This window comes from Myzus persicae, unplaced genomic scaffold (assembly GCF_001856785.1).
Source record: "Myzus persicae strain clone G006 unplaced genomic scaffold, MPER_G0061.0, whole genome shotgun sequence".
NCBI lineage: Eukaryota > Metazoa > Arthropoda > Insecta > Hemiptera > Aphididae > Myzus > Myzus persicae.
This window is the reverse complement of record NW_019104171.1, coordinates 102,930-123,882: the sequence shown is the minus strand read 5'-3', so window position 1 is coordinate 123,882 and position 20,953 is coordinate 102,930. Positions and strand designations below refer to the sequence as shown.

General features: G+C 30.3%; 2 protein-coding genes across 2 annotated transcripts; one reads left to right on the top strand and one right to left on the bottom strand.

Annotated features, from left to right (window-relative positions):
• Positions 1–8,688: 8,688 nt before the first annotated feature.
• Positions 8,689–9,507, bottom strand: LOC111039605. Its single transcript, XM_022323185.1, has one exon. The coding sequence runs from the start codon at positions 9,375–9,377 to the stop codon at positions 8,916–8,918; it is 462 nt and encodes a 153-aa protein (XP_022178877.1). The 5' UTR covers positions 9,378–9,507; the 3' UTR covers positions 8,689–8,915.
• A 4,260-nt stretch (positions 9,508–13,767) lies between these two features.
• LOC111039602 lies at positions 13,768–15,120 on the top strand. Its single transcript, XM_022323177.1, has one exon. The coding sequence runs from the start codon at positions 13,768–13,770 to the stop codon at positions 15,118–15,120; it is 1,353 nt and encodes a 450-aa protein (XP_022178869.1).
• The last annotated feature ends 5,833 nt before the right edge of the window (positions 15,121–20,953 follow it).

Here is a 20,953-nt window from a genome sequence, read left to right as displayed (position 1 = left end):
ATTTTCTTTGTATAATATGTGTAAAGTTGACACTGAGGTCAGAGCTATTATTGGACTGAACGTTAGTATCTAAATGTCTTACCGTCATGCTTCTTGGGCGTGATGTGAGTTAATTAACGATAGTTTTGAACAAGGGTGGATCAAGGGTTAGGAGGCAAGATTAAAAAACAGCATCGTGAAAACGTTTTTAATTTAAGTTTCTCCTCAGAACTCAGTACAGAGATTCTGGATTCTTTCTTGCGTTTGAATCACTGAACTGAACATAATATGGAAAACATGTCTCACGTTAGTAGGCTGTCAATTTGAGTCTTGTCGTTGAATAAAAAATAAAACTTATCTGCGCAATGCGCATAGACCTTATACTTAGAGAAGGGACATTGTGTATAAACACATCTTCCACGACATGTACCTAGGATCTCACGAAGCACCGTCGAAGCACTACACACATGCGCACTTAAAGCATGAGAGTGTATAGGATATATCATAATATTATTCACGTGATACAATAATATTGTAAATATCGCATCATTGTTATCAGTTATTCCTATCATTTAACCTATCAAGTGATCTTATTAACATTTTTAAGTATTTAACTAAAGTAGGTACCCATTTTAAATAAATGTGAACTGAATACTTCACTGTTCATTAAAATCAAAGAGGTATTGTTATTTTCGAGCTTCAATATCATCGCAAATAATTATTGTGAGGAAATTGAAAAAAAAATAATTTTGTTCAAAACAATGGTCATCACAGCAGCTCTACTTATTTTGACTGCGCCATCCCACTGATAAAGGAACCTATATTTAGGTTCCGTTTAATACAAGTGTAAAGATCTATGGCGTTATGCGAAAATGTTTTTCATCATAAAAAGTGAAGATACCACTCTCGGTTATAAAAAATATTAAGCGTGGATATGCATATCCTGATTTTCGGTGGAATATTGGACTTGAAATTGCGTTCTCTGCAAGTGGAAAACTTTTCGTATTGGACTCTATACACAAAACGCGTTCCGTGTATTCAGTTAGGTGGTTTGAATCGATGGATTATTATTCAGATGACCACATTTTTACTGTTTTGCTCATAAACCTGGTTTGAAGACGTAGACGCATTATTCGAGATACGATTGAAATCGTATTGAGAGTGAGTGGGATGGATGTAGTAGTAGTGGTGGTGGTGGTTTTGGTGTGCAATTTGCATATATATTATATGTGCAATGTATGTAATATATTGTTGTAATATGTAGTATGAACTTCCTTGTTTATATTTCATCATATTATGCGAGTAAAAGTAAATCGCTTGTACTTTGGTATAATAATGGTTCATATCCTTCGTCAGCTCCTTTTAAGTTTCATAAGCGATAACCAAGTTCCGGTATTTTAGGATAATAACGACCCTGGTTTTTTACAATGCGTTCTAGATACTCGATGTTGCTGGTGATATGATTGACGTTCTCGTTGTAGATAATTTTAGTTATAGTCATAGTGTCATACAGTGTATTAATCATGTTTTTATGATTTGTGTCAGTGTTTGGAAAGAACGTCGTTCGTGTCCGCACGTTCACGTTCATATTTAGTGAACGATACGTGAACGTTTTATTACTTTGAACGTGAATCTAAATTTATTTGCCATTTTATAAATACACGTTTAAAATATATTGATTTATTGTATTATATATTACATAATAATATATTCTTATTTGAATTCCTATAATAATAATAATAATTATAATTATAATAAATTCATATATTATATATTATACTAGAGTATAACTGCCCATTGGCGTTAATTGGGTCTAATTCGACGGACTTCACACATCTGATGACCGTTCTTTCGAACGAATCACTTGAACGGGAGCGGTTGTCTGGCAGTGTCATCAGTGGTGGAAGTGACAGCTGCAGCAGTAGCCAGTTCAAGCGGGAGTGGCGGCAATCGGCGTGGACTTGAAAAGATTCCTAAACCAGAGCTGATCGTTTTGTGGAAATCGATAGCGAGGACCGACAGTCACGGATCAACGCCAGTATTTCGCCCCAGACACGAAGGACAGTCAAACAGACAGATCGTGATCCGTTTCAAAATCAAGGTGTATTTGCAAAAAACAAACTCTCGAATCTCAAGTATGACCCAGATTAGCCTAACCTAACCTTTTATATAACACAAATTCCAAAACCCCTCGATTGAAGTTTATGGTACTGTATATTAATCTTTGAAGCATATAAAATGATGAATTTCTTCCACGAGTTCAAGAAATTCGGAAATGAATATGGATAGAACGTCCGGTTTGCCAGATTAAAATTCTGACGAGCTTTGGAGAAATATGCGAGTCATGATCTCAAAAATCGATAAAAGACGATATAAGAATAAATTAAAATTGAATATTAGGTACATATTTATTTTGTAACGCCTTGTGTCCATGATAGTATGCAGCTTTTGGATGTACGGTCATGCGGGTAAAGCTGTATGATTTTCAATAAACATTGTCTTCGACACCACAACATTGTATGTATTAAACTAACGGTAATAAATTAGTTACTACTAAACCACGAGATCTTCGTTAAAGACGTCTTGTAATTAAAATGTTCTGAGCCAACCCAATGTTTGTTAAAACCAAATTTCAAAAATCAAATTATTCAAAACTACCTAAGTTATTACTAAATTTATTATTGTGTTGTGTTATATAATATTAATAAATAGGAACACGGCCGGCTTGGCATAAATATATATCTATAAAAACATTTTTTATGTTTTGTACATTATATTATTTTATAAAATAAAATTATTTATAGTTCTATCTACATTTTTTTTCCTATCAGAGCGCAGGCTTGTAGAGGTTTCGTATGTAACCGTCGCGGTCGTTGCCAGTCTCGGTGTAACATATTTTATTCACATTAAGTTAGTCATAATAATATATCATTATCATTCGTGTAGTCACAAAAAAGTCTATATAGTGTAAACATTGAAAAAATAAATATTTATATTTTATTGTAAATCAGCTTTTGGCTATGCTTAAAGATGGACATTTTTTTTTTAAACAAATCTAAATCCATACCTACAAGTTTAAAGGCCTCAACATACTGCTGCTGTTAAATATTTTGTAATATTCTTGAAATTAATCCTATAAAGTTTGATCTTGAATATAATATTCAAATGTTTAATATTTACATCAATTTATTGATTTAAAACGTTCATTTTTATGCATTTTTTTATAGAAAAATAGAACACTGGAATGTTGATATGTCACATTTACGACAGTGGAATAAAAAAATAAAATTCGTATCAAATTAATATCTATTAATTTAGAGATACCTAAAATAAATATAAACGTATTTTAACCTTATTGAGCAGTATATTCAATTAAAACGCGTTTGTGTAAGCATATAGATCTATAACCACAACCGCAGTCATGGTTCAATTTGTATTTCATGTCTTGTGACGGAACTATGGACGGATTTTGTACTCCATGTGGATATTTTTTCATAAGTTCATTGGTTATTTACTATTGTTACGTGATAATAGATTTTCATAGAATTTACTTGAGCAATTTGACAAATAGACTGCATGAATACAAAATAAAAATATTTAACCGTTTTTAAATTTATTTTGTCAGTTTTCTTTTCAACCTCCCCGTATTATAACAGCGTGATATGTATACCAAAATTATTACTTTTTGATGTTATCTCGCGTATAATATTACTGCTTGTAATTGCATGCAAATTAATGGTCACTTGTTTCCATGACAACATATAAACGCGACACTTTTCAATATCACGATATAAACTCGTTTAAATGAGTTCCTCAACCACGTTTAATTGTCGCGAAAAACATTTAAAATGTAAATAATATGTCGCAGTTTTGGCTCTAATATTTTTCATGTTTTCATCATTGATTCTGAATAAAGAAACTCTTTTAAAACAATTCATTATTATGTAAATAGACTCTGTTTAATAAAATATAATAAATGCTCAAATTATTTCTCAATTATAATAATTGTAAGTACTATATTATTCCCCTCCTGTCGTCCAGCGCTTTCGGTCGTATTTACTCTGTTTTGACCTATTATTCATATGGCACTCACGCACACAAGTGCAACCATACAAACGCAGTGCTATACGAAGCACTGAGTGAGCACCTAATAAATGTATGTCATACTTTAAAATAATAAACGTACATTTAATTTAAATTAAATTTAAACAAAAAACAATAAGGTACCTATTACAATAATATGCGGGCACCCGTTCCGCGTCGAACGCGTGTACTCACGTCCTGATAAGAATTGATCGTAGAAAACTTTTATCACCCGTGCACACACTTCGCCCACACGCGCGCGCGCCCCCAAAAAGTTGTAATCGATGTAAAGAGAAGGGAATAAAGAGACCAATAACATCCCGGGTATTTCATTAGATATGGTCCTCTGAAATTATCTGCGGCGCCCAAATGTCTAACGAGCGGTTTTATTCGTTTTCCTTTATACACGCAGTGCATATACTACACATCCTACAATTGGGAAAACACAACTTACGATCAGTACTATTATTATTATTATTATTTTATACTCATGTTCTGAACACACATAAACTACGTCTGGGACTTTTTGTATTTCGCATATCGCACTGCAGAAGACGTACGAGTCGGGGAGTAGATATTATAAGTTTGAAAACTAAAATTATAACAGCGGTTCTCAACCTTCTTAGCTGCGCGGACTACCAATTTTGTAAAAAAATCTTTGATGCCTACAAATAGCTCACCTATATACGAATGCATAATATATATATACATTATATATGTATATACAAACTTCAGTTGTTAAAAATCAATTGTTTATCATGACAGACACTTTATTAAACTTAATCACAATTTAATGTGATTTTTGACATCACTTATTCCTCCACGAGAGAGTCAATATCGGCATGAAAACTGGATCGCTGTAGAGTTAAATCACTTTCAACATTCAGTTTATTCCTATATTTAGGGTTAATTACACACTAATTTGACACTATAGAGTGTAAATAATATTTATAAATATTATTAGGTATATATACTAAAAATATATAATAATATTATTTTAAATATAAAAATATAAATTATTATATATTTATATGGTTCAAAGCCCAGTACCACGCTGCTCGAGGCCCATGTGTTGGGAACCACTGTGTTATAATATAGCCGCAATATGATAAAATAGTTTATTATTTTTGCCATTAATGGGTTCTAAAAAATATATCTTGATTTTAGACATCTGATTGAAAACAATTAAAACCGGATAGCAATGGACAAACTGCAGTGTGACATAATCAGGTAGACATTAATAGTCTTCAATATTAATGGATAATAATATGTATTATTTAAATATTATTACTCCATTCGACCGAATTTTAGACATATATAATTTAATTATACAGGTAAACCTCTATTGTCTGATAGTCGATCCACTCGTTTGATGACCATACAATATACATAATATTATTATCATTTGTTTAATTATTTATAGACGTGATGAAATACACGTTATAGAGATGAACACTCTATCGCAACTATTTTATTTTGAAAAACTACAAAATACTGGAGAGTGTGAAACCTGAAACCGTAAGATTTATTATTATTATTTACCTTCTAGCTGATGTAGCTGGTTGTCATCTAAACTTAGAAATATAAAACGTATGTATAATACTACGTACATTCAAATTTCAACCTTAATATTACAATAAGTTCAAACAGTAATTATTATTGGTAATAATATCATAGATACGTGTTATCGTTTTCGGAATGTTGTTTTTTTCTACGGATAAAACCAACGACAGTCTGATTAGCATCGAGTCTATTGATTTTTAGAACAAAATTGTATTATGTATGTTCACGTATGTAACATATTATATTTTATAATGTGTCAGAGTGAGGGGAAAACTTCTGCATAACGAGGAGCAACACGTCTTGTAGACCTAAGTATATTTTCGAGAACTTCGCTTTCCCGATGAAAACAAGACGAGGGCGACGCGTCAAGGGAAGATCATCAGTCGGCAGTAACTAGTATGTTATTTACAGATTGTTTGTACCACGACAAAATAAATAGTTTTCATCGCAGTTGTAATAGTTTTTTCTTCAGTGTGCACGTATCCCTCAGCTCCAGCCCATGTCGTAGTTTTACACTTCTGATTGGTTGATGTATTGTTTTAAGTTATAAATGTTATACGAAATTGTAAAATTAAATGATGTCCAAACTGTTTTGGAACAGTATTTAGACAAATCGATTTCTGTCAATGACGATTCTTCAAAAATATTGACCTGTATCGATTTTGTAATGGGTGATTTTAAGATTATTTAAAAACATTAAAAAAATGATTCTGTGGAAATGCGTTTTGTTCATGTTGCGTGTGGGCCAGAGAAAGTAAATAAACAGTGCATTGACATCCTTTTAAGACTTTATTTGTTGCACAAAAGCGCATACTTATAAAGTCGTGGTTGATATGTAGTTCGGTACAACAATATTTGTAAGTTTAGCTTGGTGGGAGAAATTTCTAAACAGGATCGTGATTCATGTATAATCTAGTGATATTTCTACCATTTTATGAATTAAAACTGAGCTAAGGTAATTATGTTTAAGATTATAGACACTCTTTATCGAAATATAAATTGTTAACAAAATACAATTTAAAACCATTAAGTGTTTTAAAATTATATTTTTGGCTAAAATAATGTAACTATTATAGTATTTTTGTTATAGGGTAGCTTTTAAAACATCTATTGAACAAACGAAGTATGGCAATTATTTTGTAGTTACAATATTCAATTTTACAATAATGGGTTTCACTTCAACATTTACTGTTATTACTTGTTTTCAACCTAATCTCTAGTCTCTACGACCGAAAATTTGAATGTATTCTAAACTGACTAATATGAAATAAACAATATACATAATGTATCCAAGCACACTGACGAGTCAACCTTAGAGGTGTATTCCCAGTTCGCCGACACTCAATTCGCCGATACAGAGTTTGCTGACACTCAATTTGAAGAAGTACAGTTTAGTTATAAAAATATTTTCGAAATCCCTGTTTAACTATAAATTGTAATTTAAAAACATAAAATTATGGTAATATTACATAGTCGTTATAATAATAATAAAGTAAAAAATATATATAATAATAAAAATAGTTATATGCGAATATGATATTTGATTGTCACCACGTATCCGGTGTATTCTATGTAAATATTTGTCCACTACAAGTAAGTCCTGATTTTTTTTAAATTTAAACCATTCCATAATGGTGGGAAAAATTAAATATGTAGGAATAAGGAATAAATTTTATTGCAGTACCTCACGCAGTGAAATATAACTACAAACTAAAATCATAATTATTATATAAAACCACAGTGGACATGTATTTATAATATATTGATCATGGATGTCAATTATCATGTGATAGGTACCTATAGTATTATCTTATACTCACCATTAAATAAGTTTACAGATATCATAACGTTGCCGATATATATATATTATAGCCGTTAGCGACTTGTTTTTATACTCGCGATAAAATAAATTTACAGATTATGATAGTACCGGAGTACCTATTATAGTTTGATTTCGATGCAACGCATCAGGTCACCAATATCAATATCATATGTCGGCGAATTGGGCTTTTTTTTAAAACCATTAAAAACTGGTTTTTTTTATCAAAAAACAGGGTGTCGGTGAACTGGGCATAAACCGCGTTAGACACCTGGTCTTCATAATCGGTCCTGAAATAGTAGACCGAGATCGACAGCGCCACTGACATGGCAGCCCCAGTCACAAGTGTGATGCAACCAAAAGTGTTCGCTGTTGTTGAGTTTCATGTTTTCGTTAGTCTTGGCTTTCGTTTAAGATAGATTAATAATATACGAGCAGATATACGATATCGCGATTGCAAGTGAGTACGTTTCCAATCCGCAGCTCTTACATAAAGTGATACTACGGACGATAAATCCGTAAAGGCCAAAGAGTAAAATAAAACTAATCGAATCTGCAGTGTAAGGCTATCTCTAATGTCTAATAGACAACGTCGAATCGAGACTTCAATTTTGCGAAGTAGGGTACGTTTTCGTTTTAAATATTAAATCGGTAATTGATATTATATTGTACCTGCTGAATATATTTCCAATAATGCCTATACTCGAGACTGAGGTATTTTCGATGTACCAATGAGTCGTCGGTATTCAAAAATACAGATATTTTAGAAATAGGAACAGGAGTTGCCTACCACTGTTTATTAATGATTACCTACAAATAGATAACTACTGCATATTCGGTAACTTTATTAACAAACCTACAACTAACGTGTTGTATTAGTAATTAGTTAGAATGGTCATTATATGGTGAAAAAAGTTTTATGAGTTGGTGGTTGATTTCCGACGTTTACAGGAAAATTAACAATCATCAATGAACTCATTAAGCTGAATTAAAATTTAATTATAAGTCTCGACTCGTGATAAAGTACGGACGAAATAAACAATTTTAGTAAAATATCAGTTATTCAAATCTTCATCAAACCGAGTCTTTAGACTCGTCCGTGGAGCCACTGAATAAGTGATTCACAAGCCGTACGTAGTACACACTTTTAATCATTAAGCAATTATCTTGAACGATTCATATTGTACATTTGTACCGGGGATAACCATTATATTGATATTTAAATAAAAAAATACATCATGATATTTAAAGTGAACAATTTTAGATCAAAACTTTTTATTAAAATTTATAATTAATTTAATATTGTACAAATCAAGTAGCCGATGTAAATTGTTAACACATCTGATGATTAGCCATCATATATTTTGTAATACTAAAATGTATTTTTATATAATTATTATACCTTTAATGTTAGACGTAACTAAACTACTCGGACCGCCGTTGTCGTTGGATTTGCCTTTATACCTGAAACCTAGTTGTTGGAGTTGTTGTCCCGGAGATAGGAGAGCACTCGCTGGGTGCACTGTCTATAGGACTCTGCTTTGTTGGAGAACTTGAAATCGTGAAGGTTGGCCGACGGGTGCTTGGTGCCGTTGATCACGAGGCTCTGGCCCTGGCAGTTGTACGTGTCATAGAACACGATGCACTTGTCCTCCGTGCTGTCGACGTCGGTCACTATCACCGACTCGATGGTCTTGAATGCGGTAATCGATGAGGCTCTGGTGCTGTTGCTGTTTCCGGTGCCGTTGCTGTTTCCGGTGCCGTTCATGACCACGGTGTCCATGTTAATGCAATATGTGGGATAAGTCACGTTGGTGCACCACGAGAAGTCGCTCTTCATGCACAGCGTAATCGGAGAAGTCCTGTAGTAGTAGGCCGAGGTGGACAGCACCACCGACAAAGTGACCAGAGCGATGAAACCGAAGGAATTCATTTTGGTATATTGATATTTGTCTAGACTTTCGATCGAGGCAAACGAATAATATGAGTCGTATAGATACGTGTACGATACAACTATGATAGACGGTGCTAGGATTGCAAGTGAATACTTTTCCGATTCTCAGCTCTTATTTAAAGTACTACTAAAGTACTACTTTATCTTACTACGTACGATAAATCTCTAAAAATTAAAATATTCTTAATTTAATCTGTGTAAATATTCGAGTGAGGTAATCTTTAGTATTTAATAGATAACGATGGTAAACACTTAAGCTTAGTAAAGTAGAGTATGTTTTTGTTTTAAATACCTATTAAATCTCAATTACCTGCTGAAAGTTATTTTTGAAATTCCTTGTCATACCCTGGACACTTGACATTCCACTAATCAATCATCTGTATTAATTTTATACTAATATTATTTTCGTCCAATTTTATCGAACACACTTCCTAATCCCGCTATGGACGTGATTGTTGCATTCTGTTTAATGATTTAATTATCTCTATAACTCTTCCCATTATTCAATAAATGAGAATTTACAGTAAAGAACTATGGGTTTAAATATTTTCACCTTATACTTTGAAAGATTTTTGTTTAGTAAACAGTTCAATCAGAAACATTTGATCCATTATTACAAAGGTAATTTTAAAACTCAACGGATATATGTTTTTATGAATTTATAGTACTTACAGGCAATACTAGTGCCTGTCATTCCAATCGCAATTATTATTGATTGCAACAAGGCAACTAAGAAAGTTTTACAAATTAAACAATTTAACCATAAAAAGTACAAAACAATTAGGTATCTAAACTTGAATATTTTTCTTAAGTATTCTTAATAAAAATGATTTAGTCATTAAACTTTTCAGCAACGCAGATGACTGCTAATAAAAAACTGAAGCTGGTCAATATTACATTATTTTATGATCGTTTAAAAATATTAAAAATACATTTTTTTTATAATCATTTAAAGTTAAAATCATGGCAAGTTCAACTGACAAGTCTTAGCTCAACTGGCTCATGCAATAGTTATAACAAACTTCCTAATTATCGTCGTAATAATGAATGTGAAATGTATTTTTTAATAATTTTTAACGATCATATAATAATGTAATATTAACCCGCTTCAGTTTTTTATTAACAGTCATTTGCATTGCTGAAAAGTATAATGACTAAATCATTTTTATTAAGAATACCTTAGAAAAATATTCAAGTTTAGACACCAAATTGTATTGTACTTTTTATGGTTAAATTGTTTAGTTTGTAAAACTTTCTTAGTTGCCTTGTTGCAATTAATAATAATTGCGATTGGAATGACAGGCACTAGTATTGCCTGTAAGTACACCAATATGTTGTTTACGCACGAGTTTGAAAAGGATATAATAATTTTCTAATTTGATTGAAAAATTCAAAAGCACAATATAGAATAATCAAAAAACAATCAACTACCAAGTTCGTTAAAATCAAAATGCACAAACTAATTATTAAGTTGGGATTGTCTTCAATAATTATTGTAATTTGTTGCATTGGACCTTTATCTGAAATGTATTGAGATACATATATAATATATATTTATATATGGTCACATAATGAATGATAATTACTTTAATATTGGAAAAAAAAATTAATACGAACTTAAGTATCGTTAAACTATTATCGTAACAATGTGCAACCTCGTATTAAATGTTAGAGTTTATTTGATGAATCAAACATATTATTTTGAAAGATATTAATTTTTTTTTTTTGAAAACTCCGAAACATCGTACATTTCACACGCAGTTCAAAATGTCTCAAAATATTATTGTGACGTGGTTGGGACTAACGTATCGGACGTCGCCACTCTGGAATTTCCGTTTCAGCTGATGGATCTTTTCCATAATATTTGACATGGAAACACAGAGTTCCGTCAGTCGACTTGCAGCGTGATTTCTCACACGTATCGTGGCCTTGTCCAAGTCCACGTGGTTTAATGTAGCTGAAGACGTCATGATAAATGAACGCCGTCTAGGTATAACCGTGTTCATGGTTACCACTGGGTCCGTTATCGCCAAATCCGTATCCAGCAGGTACACACAGACTACTGGCACATTGAGTTCGGTCAGGTTTTTCCACTCAGCAGTTGGGATTATCGTTGCAGACAGCGCTTGGGTTTCCTTTTCATTTGTCATCGTCATCATAATATTATAGGTATTCGTAGCGTTTCGTCATTCGACTTGGAGCATAATAGCTAACACGTATCTTGGTCTCGTGCACATCCACTGGGTTTAATGTAATATTGAAAACATGATAATACGACAATAATTATAACTGGTCGGTGTGATAAATATGATACGATCATAATTGGTTTGTTATTTTATGGACAGTAATACATTCGGTGTGATCATCTTTAAATGATAGTAAAACGAATGACAAATGATTTGTTTTAACACTCAACTAGTGTTCAACTAACAACATTCCATTGGAAACTTCACATACTTTATGTCGTTACTAATTAACTATGTCTGAAATGGAAAAAAAATACCAACAATACTATTGAAAATCGCATTTTGCAAGTAAATAACTTAATAACCTGTGTTATATAATTCTTTAAATATATTTTAGGGAGATGATTTGTATAAATGTCTGAAAAGTTTGAAAAATTCTGTTTTATATTAGAATCGTTATTCTTCGTTTAAAACTACGAAATGTAATCAAAATTTGGACTTAAAATATGTATAAAAAAAACTGTGTTTGTATATTTTTAGATTTGTTGGTTACAGTATGAACTACTTATGACAATCCCTGTTTCAAATAATCTACCTCCGTAGCTATAAAAGTTGAATATTGTATAATTTAATGCCTGGAAAATAATTTGCATATTTTTGAGATTTTGATGAATTTATCGAAATTTAAACTTTCAAAACTTATAAAAAAATCAGGCCTATATAATATTTCTCAACTGCAATTATAACAACCCACGAAGAATCTTTTATTGAATTTCCAAGCATTTCTACCCCCACAAACATTTTTGTATTTATATTTATAGGTAAAAAAAAAAATAGGAAAATTGAAAATGTCAAACAACAATGAATATCTGAAAACGAATCAAAATTGTATGAACATTTATCATAATATTTAGAATCGATTTTGTCAAAAACTTGTTTTGCGTAAAAACCCTCGTTTTAATTGATAAACCCTTAATTTTTTTACTGGAATTGTTGACCTCTCATAAGTACCAAACCGATTCACTTTTCCAGCAAAAAAGATACCTTGAAACTCCGAGCATTATCTTGTCCATTTATAGTGTAAACACAAAAAAACACACACTCATATATCTCTGTAAAAAAATAATAAAAAACAAGTCAAGAAATATGTATTGTGAGAGGTATATATCTATCATACTGAATTCTTGGGAGATTTTATACATAATTATTTGTGAATTTAAAATATAACATAACAAAAACCTTATTTATCTTAATATGTTATAGAATTGTGTTTGTATGTTCTGTATTTAATCAATTTTGAACATTGACACATTTCTTATGCCTTATCTCATAAAATTTTTAATTAATTAGGGTGAATGGACTATCAGACCGCAATTATTTTTGGGAGTAACCGAATTGGTTCCCGTTTGGCCGAATTGGTTCCCGTTTGAAAAAGGTATTTTATTAAGTTGAGCCGAATTGGTTCCTGTTTGTGTATATGTAATTTATAAAATATAAATGTACCTTCACGGCTACACTCTATAATCTATAGTATAATATACAATAAGATGGCAATATATTTATATATTGGAAGTTTAGCAAATTATCTGTGATATCCCGATCAATTGAGATAACGATTAAGATATATGTACTTTTATCGCTGTATGGTATATCGTCTATATCCTATGTACGAATGACAATAATGTTGGTAAGCAGTGAGCACTGTACAGTCTCGAATAACACATCGTGTAAATTTGTAATTTGTACTTCGTATTTGAATTTATGTTTTTTAATTTTAATTTTTCGTAATTTTGGAGTTTATGTTTAGTGAAAAGGGAACTAAGTTGTTGATTATTGACAATTACAAGTTTGGATTCCAAAAGAACCTAGCAGATAACATACAGAGTTGGATATGTACAAAACGAAAATGTAAAGCATACGTTAAATTGAACGGAGATTGTTTATGTGAAGAAGTATTAACACATAACCACGAAAGTGAAAACGATGGTACACTTGTGCGACAACAATTGACAAATTCATTAAAAAGAAAATGTGACGAACTTATTACAGAGCGACCATCAAAAATTATACGCAAGGAGATAGCTTCAAACAGTCATAGTGAGTCACTANTAACACATCGTGTAAATTTGTAATTTGTACTTCGTATTTGAATTTATGTTTTTTAATTTTAATTTTTCGTAATTATGGAGTTTATGTTTAGTGAAAAGGGAACTAAGTTGTTGATTATTGACAATTACAAGTTTGGATTCCAAAAGAACCTAGCAGATAACATACAGAGGTGGATATGTACAAAACGAAAATGTAAAGCATACGTTAAATTGAACGGAGATTGTTTATGTGAAGAAGTATTAACACATAACCACGAAAGTGAAAACGATGGTACACTTGTGCGACAACAATTGACAAATTCATTAAAAAGAAAATGTGACGAACTTATTACAGAGCGACCATCAAAAATTATACGCAAGGAGATAGCTTCAAACAGTCATAGTGAGTCACTACTTCAAAATGATATTAACAGAGTCCGTAAAAATTTGAATGCTGCTAAATTAAGAACAATTCCCAAGTTACCTTCTAATCTTGAAGAACTGCATAAAAGTGTCAGTGAATATTCGTTAATAACTAATCTCGGAGAAAACTTTATTTATGACAACGATTCTGTCAACAATATAATTACATTTACATGCACGCAGAACTTGGAACAACTCAAGAAAGCCACTACGGTATTTGTCGATGGAACATTCAAAAGTTGTCCTAAGCAATTTTACCAATTATTTTCTATTTTTATCAAGGTACAAAATAGCTATGTTCCTGTCGTATTCAGCCTACTCCCGAACAAGACTACTGACACTTACATACTTGCTTTACATAAGGTCGCAAAATATCTAACAGTTGGCACGGTTTTCGTTGATTTTGAAACAGCTATCCATAGTGCCATAACTTCACAGCTACAGCAAGTTACAGTTAGAGGTTGCAGATTCCATTTATGTCAGTCATGGTGGAGAAAAATTCAACAGTTTGGTCTCTCAAATGAATTTAAAGATAATGCTTCAGAAATCGGACAACTTCTTAAACTATTTTTTGGACTGCCCTTATTATCACCTGAAGATGTCGAAGACTGTTTTTATAATGATTTGATGGCCATAAAACCCTACTGCCCAAAATTGGATCAGTTCTTCGACTACGTTCATGATACATACATAATGTCAGACAGTATCTTTCCACCGAAAATTTGGGCTAGATTTGACAAAAATATTGATAGGACTACAAATTGTTGCGAATCGTTCCATTCAAAGCTGAATAAAGAATTTACAACTGCCCATCCTAATATATTTTATTTTATGGAGACTTTAAACAGTATTCAGACATTAAATTATATTAAATTTCGAAGTAATAATACTAGGAAACTTACTAGCAAACAAGAAAAAAATAACAAATTCTTGGAAAATTGTATGACTGAGTACACAAATGAGAAGCTTACGCGAATTGAATACTTAAAGAAAGTTTGCTTCAAATTTGCAAATCAACGATTTTAAATAATTGTATTTATTATATTTTATTATTTGTATTTTGTACCTACACCTAGTGATGACTATAGTTGACTTCAAAATCAACGATTCAAAATTGTATATAATATTATATCATTTTTTTTATAACACGCATTAACGCACATTTTTAACCAAGCCTACTTTTAAGTTGACAGTCCTAAGCCTGTAAAATGTGCGTAATTAAACGGGAACCAATTCGGCTCAACTTAATAAAATACCTTTTTTAAACGGGAACCAATTCGGCTTACCTTAATAAAATACCTTTTTCAGACGGGAACCAATTCGGCATGTGGGGTTGGAGCTCGGGAACCAATTCGGTACCAGCCTTATTTTTTTAGGATTCTCGGCCCGTCAATAGCAGGTAACGAAAAGGTTGATTGTTAATATTCAGCCCAGCACTAACAGGTAATTAAAATTTCGATTGTTATCTCTGCTCTGGTTATTTTTCCAAGTCTTTTCAAGTAGAAGTACAACTAAATACACAATTTAAATCATCTGAGAACATATTATTATATTGAGGCATTAACAAATTACAAAAAACCAACTCGGCGAACTCTAAGCATCCTTCAGTATTTTATGTAGACACTTAAAATTAGCCAATAATATAATAGGGCTTAGGTATATTATTTTATTTAAAAAAATCAATATATTTGAAGTTAAATAGACACATTACATTGATGAATAGATTTATATTTATAATTTAGATAGTCACAATTTATATACCTGTTGGTTCACACATTTTTATACTTGTGTTAAAATTAAATTATGATGAGAAAATAAATAAAAAACTAAATATTTTTGGTGAATTCTGAGAATTATCTTTGTCTAATGCTAATTGAATTTCAAAAATAAAAACACTATTCCAATCTGATTTTAAAAACAAAATTCAATTTAACAGGTTTCATATATATGTCATACCTAATAATATGCATTGTTAATTTTTATAATTACGGTGAAACCGTAATATATAATGTACAATGTACATGTATCATAATACTGTATTATATTTAATATTATGGTGACCTCTGAAGCTAAAAGAATGCCATAGAATAATATATTTTTGATGGAAAATCAACTGTTTATAAATAAGACATGGGTGCTGCTATTGATGCAAGTTGCAATAGCCTGATTAAAACCGTTATAATGAAAGTAACCATAGGCATACATAATTATTTTAACTCTTATTATTATTATAAACACTACGAAAATATAAAAATTGACCAAAAGTGTGTAAAGGAATAATTTGTAATTTAGTTATGTCTGCGAACTCAAAGTTACCTCTCTCTGTAACATCACACTCGACCTATCGTATGTCTCAACTCCCCCCACCCCCCGCCAAAAAAAAAATAACTATGTTAATATTTGAAAGTCGAAATAACTCGCAAGGGACCGTAGCTCGCAGCTGGTGTTAGGTTGGCACGTGAAGAATACTCAAACCCTAATCAGTGAATCCTGATAGTGAAGGCCCTAGGGATTGGTTCCGAGTCAATAGTTATCCCATATCGATCGGGACAATTTCGAAAATACACTATACAACCTGGTCTAACGCCTTTTCAATCTCTGGCTAAGGTTTTTCATATGAAATAAACACAAAACAAGGAAATGGGAGTGCGCAATACTGTAATGGGAAACAGAATATATGAATATTGTATAATACGTACATAGGTTTTTAGATATAGGTATGAGGTCGTTGATCCGTGACCGTCAATTGAAACTAACCATCGATTATTTGAACGTACTTGAATGATTTACGATAAATCCGTTTAATTGCATAGTACGAGTAATGAGTATACTAAGACGTGTTTCTGGTAGCTCTGTAGGTGTATAATGAAATACGGAAAAATGTTGCTCGTTATAATCAATAACTCTAGTTATTTACCATCTAGTTATTACATGCAATTCCATCGTGATTCAAAATAAAGTACATATATTATATTTAATATAAAGGGTAATTTTGTAAGCATACTCGCCCTATTTGTATGTCTAAATTATTCATAATATAATATTCAAATTCTGAATTTGGAATTTTTTTATTAACTTGAAGATCAAATAATCAACGGTTTAATGAGTAATGAGAAGATTCTGAGTTAGTAAAATGTTTATATATTATTTTCTTTAAATGCTTTCTAAAAGATCTTTACTATGCGATTTGTTTACAAACAATTTGTTTTATAAATACAAACGAATCATACATAATAAATTCATAAGTTCTACGTAATTTTATAAGATTGTCAATTTTAGTACAAAATGTTGATATTTTGATTGTATAATAACTAAGCAGGTATCTATTTAAGAATTATTTATTATATTTATTTGTTTTATGCGATTAAAACATATTATTATTTTTGTGTATGCAAAGTTATGATAAAATTATTGTATTTATATGTTTGATACAAGGTTTCCAAATCATAATTGGTGAAACGTCATTCTACAGAAATATTGTTTGGTGATAACCAGAAATTTAATCTTTTTCGTTGTTGATAGAAACAGACCATTTATAAAAAAAACAGAAAAAAATATATCGTCCAATGTTTATAGATAATGTTGTTGTTCAATTTGTGATACTTTTTTTAAAATTTATTGCAACATTTTTTATACTTAAAACATATTAGATAGGTACATAGTAATAGTATTACCGTAATGTGTGAATCATCAATAATCCATTATTCAGTTTATTCCAAAGGAAATCTGGCAATAATTCCCAATATTCATTTTATTAAATAAAACATTTTATTGTCTCTAAATTGGATTACCAAAAAAGCGCCTTTGTATTGAATCATTTGTAAAGATGTATCATAAAATAAAGTTAGCTCACAATAAAACATCTAATTTTCACAAGACTGCACATTGCATTTTTTCTCTATATTTGATTCTATTGTATTTGTTCAAATAATTTTATCCTGATTTATGACGATCTTCGGAGTATAAAAATTATTTTAGTGATAGTCACTGACTGCACTTTTACCACGTCATTTATCGAACAAGGCAAAATCTAAGCTGCTAAATTCTTACCAACCATTTGAAAATGTATTATTTTTTTTAGCATGTAGACCTTAAAATGTATGTTTAATATAATATACATTTAATATAATAATTATTTTATTTATTTTCTCAGTGCTTATCCACCAAGCTAGAGAATTAGTTTTAATTTTTTTTTATTGACATGGCAAAACGTATAAACATTTGTCCTTATTTTAATCACAGATTTGTATGGTAATTTGGTAAATTTAGTCGTTACAGTATTATTATGTGATTATATAATGTTATATTTGTTTAAATATTGTATTTTTAAGTAATTTTTCCTAGCATATTATAATACCCTGAATTATTTATAATTTTTTAGATACGGGGTGAAGCGAGGACACCTAACAAATACATAATAACAAATGTATTCGATTTCCTACGATGTGTACGTGTCTGTCATCACCTTTTGGAACCGTGATAATGTTTTTTTTTTTAGTTTTGATTAAATGCTTGACTTAGTAAAAAATCATCCAAACATGCTGAGTAATAAATGAGTACAATTTTAAATTTTAAGCAGCTAAGTCTTGAACATTTAAACCAAAGTACCTCATAAGCACATTACTCTTTTTGCTCAACTTTTTGCATCATACACTCGAAGCTTTCTGTTACTGCATACATTATTATTTACTGTGGACAATTTTCAAAAAAAATTATATTGATTGTATTATATTAATATTGAAATTTGATAATTACATTATTGGAGGTATCGTGATACAATGCAGATAATAGTCCATAATAATACTATCTGGAGGGTAATAATAAAGATATAAGGTAAGATCAAACGAAATATATTGAAGCAATCTGAATTTCAAATATTGAGGCAGTCCAATTTCGATTAGGTTATTATTTTATGTAAATTTATAATACAAATTCAAAAAAGCAAAAAGCATCGTTATATGTCATCAGATTAAAATTTAAAACAGAGATACTGTAATGAGTTGTAAACTAAAACGGGACTGTAATAATTCAACATTTCTCAATTTTTTTTTTTTCTATAAAATGAGCTTATGTTTAGATTCTTGGAATGTTTTGTACATGTTAATACATAGTTAATATTTCAAAATAATGATAAAATGTATGCTGCATACTCGAATGAGAAGAAATCTTGAGTTAAATAATTTAATGTAATTTTTGTTTTAACACTCAATCCTTAAATGTTTTCAGTCTTTACTGACAAGATTTAGTATTTCAGTCAAAAAGTTGTACACTTAATACGTAATATTTTCAATTTGCATTTATGTCAGGCGCACCGAGTTAAAAATATGCTTTAAATGTGTGTATTTTGATTTTGGTAAATGTTTGTGCTTAATTTCTTTCTCTAAATCACATTGCTCATTGAATTAGTAGACAAAAATGCAAACATTTTATGTATATTGTTTGATTAGAAAAATTCGAAATTCACTAGATACTTCAATTGAACCAACCTATCGGTGAAGCAATAACTATTAATTGTCATAACCTAACCTCTCCAAGCAGGGGATGGGGTGAAAAGTATTTAGAGCGTAACCTCTTATCACTATTATATAAGCACATACGTTTTTGTTTTCATAATAGAAAATGGAAAACTCCTACGAATATATTTTTTGAAGTCATTGTAATATATTGTATTTACTTAGGTATATAATATATTGTTTCAAGTATATAATATGTATTTTGCATAAAATATGTAGTATGCAAACTACCCTTGCTTCTTCTAATCTAAAATTGAGTCAGAAGGAGAATGTGAGTAGTGCATTAAGATTCTCTTGACAAAAAATATCTGAATAGTCATTATTAAAGTTAAAAGAACATATAATTATTAATGCCTTATACATTTACATGGAATTATACAAAAAAATATATTCATTTTTTAAAATTTTTCTATAATGTTGATTTTCTTTCTGATTTTCTCGAAACAAATTATAGTATGGGATTCATTTAATATCAAAATTGACACATATGGTTAAATTGTTGTATATTTTGTATATTTAATTATTTCCATAATTAATAATTATCACTGGTCGCACAACAACTGTGGCTACCAACGATTAGAGTCAAATTGATTTTTGACTACTTAACAAATTTAATTTTTAACGAACGATATAGTCATACTATTATTTTCCAACTGATTTGTAAATACTTTGCTTAACTGTATTAATTTTTGGCATCTATTCATAAATTAATAATCTAATGTTGGAGTCAAATTCAAGACAAATGTTGAAATTAGGTTATGATTTTTTTCATTTTAATATCCCAAAAGGTAAAAATATATTTTATCTGTTTAAATTAGTTTTGATAGTTTTTAATGAACGATTGAAAATATTTCTTACTATATATAAATGAAAAACTTTGCTTACATTGAAAATTGATTTGCTATTATTTGCTAACTGTTTAGAAGCTTTTGGAAATCATTTGGTAAACTATTAACTCGGTTATGACGTGAGTGGGCTGAATGCTCGGATGTAAATATTTATTATGTATATTATACAAACATAAAGTTAATATTAAACTACATAACTTGTGAAATATTATGGTATAGTGTGTAGCTATTAGTTATTATTTATTAAAATGTATAGGTACATGCAGACGGAAAATATAAAGACAATTATTAGTGTACCATTATTTCATTAATTTTTGGATACATTGTTCCGTGATTTAATTAATTTAAGATATTCAATTCCCACTTAAATTAATCTATTTTAATAAAAAAATTATAAGGCATATTAAACAACTCATTTTTGCACTACGTAATGTGCAAAATATCAGATGATGTGTTTCCATAATGATACGTTTTTGATAAAACTTCAGCTAATCTTTT